The sequence below is a fragment of the Phyllostomus hastatus genome, unplaced genomic scaffold, assembly GCF_019186645.2.
Source record: "Phyllostomus hastatus isolate PE091 unplaced genomic scaffold, TTU_PhHast_1.1 phas_contig_98, whole genome shotgun sequence".
In the NCBI taxonomy this organism is placed as follows: Eukaryota; Metazoa; Chordata; class Mammalia; order Chiroptera; family Phyllostomidae; genus Phyllostomus; species Phyllostomus hastatus.
In genome coordinates, this window is record NW_025333999.1 from 3,816,678 (window position 1) to 3,825,976 (window position 9,299).

The window sequence follows — 9,299 nt, forward strand, 5'->3', positions numbered from 1 at the left end:
CACCGAGACAGTGGAGCTGGGTGTGTTGGTGCCATAGCCAGATGAAGGGAGCGAAGCCAGAGACCAACGGCGTCCGTCCGCCCTGGAACCCAGCCAAGGTGCTCAGAGGACACTAGGTCCCACCAGTCCCTCCCACTTCTCAGGTTGAGAGAGAAGCCAGGACAGGATTTACGGGAGTATATCTATGTGCTCCGAGATTCCTGAAGGCCCCCCAAGTCAGGGAAGTAAGGAGGAAGTCTTTTCAGTCAGATATGAGTCTCCTCTGCTCCTTCCCATGAACTTCCTCTCTTGCCATACTCAGCTCACACTAGCCCCCAGCATGGACCCTCCCCAAGAGAGACCAGAAAAACCCAGTAGAGGAAATCATCCCAGAAGACCCCAAAAGTTGACCCCTAGAGGATGCCCCCATGAGAAAGCTCTCATAGGCAGACCCCTGGAATCTTCCCAGACCCCCACACACTGACGCATATTCTCACATCAGTACACTCAGGTTCACACAAACACAGTTGTTTTCCTGGCCACACCCACTAGTGTTAAAGTGACCAGTGTGGTCAAGTTCATGCACTCACAGTCACACACATGACCGGTACATGGACCCAAGTATCACACTTTCCCACACTAGCACAGAAGGCACTTGCAAAACCAGACATCCAGTCACGTATAGACACAGACACTTGTAAAGACCCAGCACCCTCACTCTAAAACACACACAGCCAACAGCTCCTCACGTACACTCCACACTTTCACATTCACACATTTAGTCAAGACGCCCTCATGTTCTCAGTCACACATTCAAACCCTCACACAGCCACACATTCATTCACACTCCCACATAGAGTACACACATGAGACACACTGGGCGGTGCATACTCCCTCACATACTCACATACATTTACAACCATACAGTTACACACTCACACACATTCATACTCACATGCTGACGCATACACATCCCCATGGACACAGGTGCAGGCACAGGCTGCTTCATATATTCACAACCTCGAAAAATTATACCCCCACACACTGGGGCACAGATTGCACAGCGGCAGGGACACACTCCCACACACTGGACTCCTTCATTCCTCCCTCCAGGCATTGCCATTGCTCAGCCAGCCTGCCTCCCAGCCCACCCTCCATGAAGGTGACCACATCATCAGCCATTTTTCTGGTTCCCTATTGCTCTGAGATGAATTCCATGGACAAGAGGGGGCCCTTCCTGCCCTGGCTGGTGTAGCTCAATGGATTGAGTGCCGGCCTGCAAACCAAAGGGTCCCGGGTTTGATTCCCAGTCAGGAAACATGCCTGGGTTGCTGGCAGGGACCCCAGTGGGGTGTGTGTGAAGGCAAACACACATGGATGCTTCTGCCCCTCTCTGTCTCTTTTCCCTCGCTAAAACGGGGGCCTTCCACCATTCTCCCTAGGGAGCTGTCCCCACAGTCCCCTGTGTCTCCCACAACACGGCCTTCACCCGTCTTTGCAGTGATCCCGGTTCTCTGGCCTGCCACTCCAATTCAACTCTGGGTATACAGGGGTGTCATTCTCCTCTGCACTCAACTCCCAGAGCACAGCATGTGTTCGGACAAGTTCAGAGAAAAAGAGACCTGCCCAAACACGCTGGTGATTCCCAGAAGTTTCTCCCCAAAATATTCAAGGAATCTCTTGGCTTCGTCCAATTTCTCCAAAGTCCCCAGAAAATAAATTTAGACATACTCCAGAAACACACGCAGACATCCTCGCCCTAGAGGGAAACCTGAGATTCCTCCTCTTTGGTCCTCGAGAAATAGCCCTAGGAACCCTCCCCCACTTTGGGGATCCAGAGTCCCTCCTTGGGCAACGCTCAGTCTGCGCTTGCGCACTTCATCTCCACTCCGGTCCTGTTGCTATGGAAACGCCTGGCCAAGAGCGCTAGGCGGGAGACAGACCCAAAGCTTTGAGGCTCTGCGAAGAAGCCCTGCCCCTTCCCCCGGATTCAGCAAAGGCGTTGGCACCGCCTTCTTATAGGCCCCGCCCCTAAGGCTGGGCGCTGGTTACCTCGGGGACATTGGGGCACTCTGCAGAACCCTCAGGCCCTGGCTCAGGTCCAATTAGGAGGGGAACAGATGGCAGCCCAGACGGTGGGTGGGGAGAGTCCGACCAGGGAGGGTTCTGGGGCCCTGCAGACAAGGACTCACCTTCGGGAAGAGGCAAAGGAGAAGTGGGCGGGGGTGTTGGGAGAGAAGTTGCGGGGGCTATCCAGGGGACTGCTACCTGTGGCGGAAAAAGGGGGATCTTTAGGCCTGGGCTGGGGGGCAATCCCATCAGATTTCCTGATTCCCAAAACAGGTTGGAGACAGCAGCCATTCTCTCTTTAGTCCCAAAGTGTGAGTGGGCCACGCCCTCTTCGCTGTGGCCCCGCCCTTCGAAGCTGTTTAGGTCACCTAGTTAGACCAGCCCCTTCAGGACGATTCTGCCTTACTCTGACACAGCCAACGCCCCTCAGGTATGGATCTTTCTTTCTGACCCACCCCTTTACCAATCTCGCTCCGCCCATCAGTAAGTAACCCTCTGCTGGCTGGCCTCGCCCACGTAGCGATAGCCTCGCCCCTTGTCCAATCTGGGCTCTCTACTAACCAGACTCGGCCCACCCCTCCTGCAGCATGGACACACCCCTCTCCTGTGGCGACACCTCCTCTGGTCCACACCCATCACCTGTCTCACCCAGGTGTCCAGGCAGTGGGGAGTGGGGTCGCGGCAGCGTGGGCGAAGTGCTGGTCAGGATGAGGCTTTTCCGGTTACTGGTGCGGCAGCTGCGGGGAAGGGGAGGCAAAGGGGCCGGGCCGCAGCTCAGGCTGGGAGTTTGTGAGCCCAACCAGCCACACTCCTTTTCTGGGAAATGTCCCCAGAAAACCACTACTCAGAGGAGGAGGTAGTAAAGGAGGAGGCAGTGGAGGCCTTGGCAGGACTGTGTATGGGAGGGAATGCAGGTGCGATGTGTATGTGAGAGACTTCTGATATGAACCATGTGGGGCCATGTGGGGCATAGTGTCAGTCACGGAGTGATAGTCATGTTGTCTATGTGACACTATTGGAGGTACTGAGTGTCTGTGTGTCTAGGTCTGTGTGTGACATTTGCTGCATGTATCCACGCATGGCAGGCACCCAGTGTGTGAGTTCAGCACTGGGCATGTACTAGTGTGACATCATGTGACACAATGTGTAATGTCACTGGTGCATGACTAGATGTGCCACTGTGTGCTGTAACATCTGCATGATGTGTGATTTCTACTCTATGTGTGTGTGTCTGTCTTCGTGTAGCATTCTAAGTCTGTATGAGAGACTGTCACTATCTGTGTGTGACATTCACCATGAGGGTCCACAGTGGCATCTACTGTGTGTAGGTTTAACACCCTATGACACTGGGCATGTCTGAACATGCCATCGTGTGTGACATTCCCTGTATGAGTCTTGCATGTGATAATATGTAATACTGTGTGTCTCATTCTCTGCAAGATTCCCAGTGTTTATTTTGACACCCATGTGATGCAGCATGTGAGATGCTTAGGGTGATATCATGTGTTATAACACTGGATGCATGGATGTCATTGCCACATATGTGTCTTGTGCATCTCCAGTTGCATAATCCTGTGTGTCACCATACAGGTAACATCTTATTGGGTGTTTACAAGTGTATACAATAGTGTACCTGTGGGTTTACTTGCTACTGTGTGAGACTGGGGGTGTCCCTGTGTGTCTCTGCAGGTGTTTGACATATGGCCACTGTATGACTAGGTATTTGTGGTGCCTCCCGGGTGTATCTGGGCCACTAGGGCTGGTGTGTGTGTGTGTGTGTGTGTGTGTGTGTGTGTGAGATCATGTCCAACGTGAAGCTGTGTGTCACTGTTTCCCGTATGAGGCTGTGTTGGGGGGCAAGTTTGTGCCATGATAAAAGTACCCCCCCTTCTTTCTGCCCTTCAGGAGCCAACCTTTCGAGGAAAGGGACCCCAGCCCCTCAGTCCCCTCACCCCGCCCTCACCGCAGTGACTGAGCATATTAGCGCGCCCAGAACATGCGGCTTGGGGGTGGGGGAAGGCCAGGCTGCGGCTATTGTTCTGAAAATGCCAAACCCCTACCCTCCCGTTCTTCCTTTACCCTCTCTGAGCTGCCAGAGCCCACAGGGCCAGCAGACAAAGGCACTGCACCCCCTCCCCCGCAGCAACCCCCTCCCCCCGGCAGCGGTTCTTTCCAGGGCGCCCCCCAGTCTCGACTCTACACTGGCCCCCATTCAACCCCATCCCTGGCAGAAAGGTGCAGCGCGGGCACCTCTGGCGCAGCTGGGCCGGGTGCAGCATCCCGAGCCCCGCCCTGCGGTAGCAGCTGGTGGGGCGGCTTGGGTCAGGGTCTGAGGGATCGGGGGTCTACCTCTTGGTGCGGCGGAACATACTGCTGCCAGGGAAGGAGGGCATCGAGAAATTGGAAAGCGCAGTCCAGAGAGAGTCAGACATGACCCGGCGGCGGCGACATGGTGGCAGGTGCGGCAGCAGCGGCGGCGCGGGGAGGGAGCGCGCGGGGTGGAGGCTGGAGCCGCAGCGGGCAGAGAAGGGCGGGGGGGAAGGGAGGGCCGCGCGGCTGCCGCCTGCCAGGAGGGGGCGCAGCGGGACTCCAGCGCGCCAGGCCCCGCCCGCAAGCGCGCCTAGAAGAGGCCCCAACCCGCGGCCGGAGAAGGGGCGTCCAGCTCAGAGCATCTCTCCCCAAGGCTCACCTGCTGCTTTTCCGAGGCAGGGGCAAATCCTTCTGGAAGGCAAAGGAGCAAAAGGATAGAAGTAAAAATAAATAAAATCTTAAAAATAATTTAAATAAAAGGATAGAGGTCAGCATTGGCCAGCAGCCACTGCCCTCAAGTCTTCTCAGGAGAAATTGGATGGCCCAGGCCCCTCATCAGTATTATCACCTGCACCCTTGGCCACGCGCTGAGGACTGTGGGGTAGCGGTGAGGTGTACCAGGTTGATTCCTCCCCCCCACCCCCACCCCGACCCTCAGAGACCAGCACAGGGCCCCATGGAGAACTCCTAAGTTGGTATCTCAATGCATGTATGAGCAAATGAAATAGGAGTTCATTTTAAAAAATATTTGAGCACCTACTGCATGCCAGGCACTGTACTAGGCACTGGAAACACAGCAGTAAATAAGACAAATAGAAAATTCCTGCCCTTTTGGGACTAGCATTTAGAGGATGGAAGGAGACAAGAACAATGTAGGCATGAGCAACATCATTTTAGGCAGTGATAAGTTGTCATGAATAAAATTAAGCAAAGTGATGTGATGAAAATGGCTAGGAGGGGTCACAATGGTCTGAGAGGGCTGCTGGGGGAGGTGCCCTTTAAGATGCTTGATGTAAAGAAGCAGCTTTGGGAGGACCTGTGTAGAAAGCAGTCAAGGTAGAGGAAACTGCAAAGGCTTGGAGTCAGGAATAAACTTGGCATGCTCAAGCATGAAAGGATGAATTAATGAATGATTCCTCCACACTCTGAGAGTTCTATCCCACTCTCCATCAGATCCACAGAGTTGGGGGTGGGAATAGTTAGGTGGCTCAAAACTGAGATTTGAATTGGGAATCAGGCAGTGGCTAGGTGGTCTTTTTTTTTTTAATAATGTCAGTGATAATTGGTAGCCACTAACTTTATGTGTACACATCAGAAGATTGTTGTGTTCCACTTGTCAAACATACAGGTTACTAAATGGACCAGAAATTACACAGGTCTGAACCCTTTTCCAAGAGCGATGGGGAGAGAGGGTGCTGCCTCCCAGCCAGTTCTGAGTCCACAGGCTGATGTGAATAAAGGGGATTGGGTAGGGCTTCAAGATTTTGGGTGAGGGTTTCCTAAGCCCTTTTGTTGAGGACTCCAACCAGGAGAAAATTAATCTTTTTGGGGATCTCTGAAAAGCAGAAAGCCGTGGGTTCAGATCCCAGGTTAGCCTCTTATATCCTTGGCAAATGACCTTGCAATAGTTGTGCCTCCTAGAGATTTCTCTGAGATGATATAGGTGTCTAGCACCTCAGAATCATGCTTAGTACATAGTTAGCATTCAATATTAGGTCATGGGAACAGGAATTATTATGGGTACATTGGGATCAGGAATGGACACATTATGATAGAAGATGGGCCAGAGGGACTTCCCATTCCCACGTACGAAAGACACATGTATGATCAGAGTCAAAGGGCACACTGTCCACCTCAGCAGACCTGCCATCCCGAGCCATTGGGTGACCTAAAATCCATGCCGGGTTTTTCCCTTGTCTTTGCAAGATCAGCTTGAATGAGCGGCCTCTTGGATCAGCCTAGCGGGTCTCGCGACTGCAATGGCCCAAGCAAAATCAAGACCTGGATTTTTCTGGCCACGGAGCCCAGGACTCCAGACAGGGGTACACTTGGTCTTCGAGTGTAAGCCCCTGGGGAACATTTAAGCCCCTGTCGAAGAAGTCCTCAAACCTGGCCCCATCCGGTAGCGCCCTTAAACATACTAAAATCGAACAAAGGGGCAAACTAGAGCGGTAGAGGATTTGGCTCCTTGGCGTCAGTGTAAAAAGACGCCACATCCATCCCCAGCTGCACAGCGGCTGTGCCAAGCGGATGCTACTTCTCCCTAGGATTAATGGACGGCTCTGCAGACAGGGCATCGGAATTTAGGATGCTGTCTATATATACAATCCCAACTGCTCACAGGGAACCCTCAGGCGCACAGCAGTTGTGGGAGGTACAGTTCCTAAACGGTTGCACCAGTGTGAGGGTGTATCTGGGTAGCAAACTGATTAACCCTCCCAGTGGGAAGAGATAGGGGCAAGACTCCGGCACCAATACCTAAGACTAGAGGTAGCCTCCAGACGGACTGGAGGGTGAGTAGGAGGATCCCGGGCTGGGGGTGGGGTCTTGCGAGAGAGGCAGAAATCCCGCGTGGCACTGAGCCAATGGAAATCGGCGTCCACCTGGAGGGCGGGGACACACCCCGTGCAGGCACCGCCCCTTCCCTCCTTTTTCCTGGAGACCCGAGGGCGAGTACCCGTCTGGCTCCTTCAGCATCTGCTCTGGTTTTGCCACAGCTCCTTCCCTCCCTTTTCTCAGAACCCTTCCCCCTAAGTCAGCCCTGGAATGAGGAGGGAATTCGGGGAAGACCTGAGGATCCCAAGGCTCCTAGATGGGGCCATCTAGGCTCTGTTTGATAGCTTTCCAATACAGGTCTAGCTCCAGCATCATCCAGACGCCTGGAAAGTCCTTCCTGCCGTCTCACTCCGATTTTTCCTGCTGCAATGACTGATCAGCTTTCCCTGGTCTCCAACCTCAAGGACGATGGATTAGAGGTGTCCAGAAAAGGACTAGGCTCTGGATGAGGATTTGAATCTTCCCCTTCTTTTCCCAAGCTTCAGGCAAGAGATGTGGGTCCACGTAAGGCTTTATGTAAGCTACTCCAGATTATCTAGCATGGGGCTGAGCTCCAACGAGGCTCAGAAAGGCCAGATCCCAGGCAGGCTGTGGGGTGAGGCTTTGATCAGTTTTCCCTCTGGGGTCAGTTTGGGAGCAACACCAAACCCCTGTATTAATCTTTAGAAGCTCACACCGCAGACAGGAGAAGACCCTTCTCAGCTTCAGAATCCCCACCCATGTTGGAAGTGGGAGTTGCCGACGTCTGGATTTGTCCCTGCCTTCCTATACTCCACAACAATCCTCAGGGTCCCACTCCGTGCAGTGGACTCACACCTCCCGTGGCTGCGCAGCCTGGAGACCAGCATCTTCTAAGGCTGCAAGGAGCTAAAAACCGCTCCCGCCCACCCACAAGCTGCCCTGGACTTGAGGATGGGGGGAGGTGTAGTAAAGCGGGGTGGAATAAAGAGTAGGTGGAATAAAGAGGAGGAAGGCTGTCTAGGTGCCTGTCCAATTAGGTCAGTAGAAAGAATCCTGGATGCCGGACAGGTGCATGGAGGTCGCAGGGGGGTCCTCACACCTCCAGAAGGGTCTCCTGAGGAGGTAGGGGACGAAGCTGCCACACAAACATGTTTATGGCTGTGGCGGCGCTGGCGGCCCCGAAGGGCTGGAGCCCTTGGGCAATAACTTTGCTCTACACCCCCTCATCCCCAGCCTGGCAGAGTGCCAGGGCAATGACTTCGGTCCTAGCCCCCTTCCCCTCGGGCGGGCCAGGCGCTCCTGAGGCTGTCTTCGAGGTGGAGTGCGGCTGTACCCCCTCCTTCAGCTTCCTGGATCCCCGGGCGGCGCCTGAGGGGCGGGGTTCCCAGCGCGGCAGGACGCGCGGCCGCCGAGTTCCCTGCGGGTAGCAACCCCAGGCCCGGAGAGGGGGCGCGGGGGCCCGAACCTGGCGCAAGTTCTCCCGGCCCCAGCTGGGCTCTGCCCCAGGGCACCGACCCCTTCCCCTCTACCAGGGCCGGGGCTACCACCTACCTGCAGCCTCCGGCGGCGGATCAGGCCGGAGTCGTCCATTGCAGCGGTGGCGGCTGCGGCCCGGGGGAGGGAGGAGGGAGGCGACGGCGGCGGGAGGAGGGAAGAGGGAGGGAGGGAGAAGCCGCGGGGATCGCGTGGTGGCCAGGGGGATGAGGGGGGCGGAGCGAAGTGGGGCGGGTCCGGCACCGTCACTGCGTCTGGGCACCCAGCCGCCCCGGCCGAGGTTCCCCGCCCTGGGAGGTGGGGGAGGTAGGGAGGGGGAAGGGAGGGGCCTTTAGATAACCCGAGACTGCCCAGCTACGGAGAGACCCTGTAAGGAGACACCCCCGGGGAGAGACATGCCCCGCGAAACACCTCGAGACATTCTCACCGAGATGCATTCCCCATGCGACGCCCCCAGCGACCCTCTCAGGAAGACACATTCCCCCGGGGACAGTCTCCACGCGAGGCCCTTTCCAACCAGACCCTCCCCTCACCCTGAAAATGATTCCTAAGACAGATGGTCTGTACGAGGCGGCACCGCCTCTAAAAGCCCCCTCCCTCAGAAAGAAACATTTCCGCATAGAAAAATCTCCATGGGTGACATTTCACGTGGAGAGCCTAGTGAGGACATCCCCAGTGAAAGACCCCCTACATGCTGTATTCTCTGTGGGAAATTGTTCCCACCCACAAGACCCCCACATCCCAAGGAGAGACATTTAGAGTGACATGTTCACCCAAAGACCGGTCCTCACGGGAGATGCCCCTCAGGAAAACATTTACATCCATGTGCCGCCCTCTTTCCCAAGCAGAGCCCTGCAGCCCCTCCACTGACCCCTCCCTTACCGCCAGGATTAAGGAGACAGGCCAGACCCAGCTATATTTATAGGAGC

General features: G+C 55.3%; 1 protein-coding gene across 7 annotated transcripts in view; it reads right to left on the reverse strand.

The window, feature by feature from the left end:
- Positions 1-8,518, reverse strand: part of MAST1 (microtubule associated serine/threonine kinase 1) — a 29,172-nt gene extending 20,654 nt beyond the window's left edge. For 5 of the 7 annotated variants that reach the window (XM_045853673.1, XM_045853670.1, XM_045853672.1 and 2 more), the window contains exons 1-4: positions 4,399-4,527; positions 2,698-2,786; positions 2,172-2,247; positions 4-82 (exon numbers count right to left, since the gene is read on the reverse strand). In XM_045853673.1, coding sequence (XP_045709629.1) covers positions 4-82; positions 2,172-2,247; positions 2,698-2,786; positions 4,399-4,481 — 327 coding nt within the window. In that variant the 5' untranslated portion in view covers positions 4,482-4,527. Of the gene's footprint in view, positions 1-3; positions 83-2,171; positions 2,248-2,697; positions 2,787-4,398; positions 4,528-4,738; positions 4,771-8,427 lie in introns of those variants that run through there. The other 2 variants (XM_045853676.1, XM_045853671.1) reach the window with 1 other exon arrangement.
- Between the last annotated feature and the right edge of the window lie 781 nt (positions 8,519-9,299).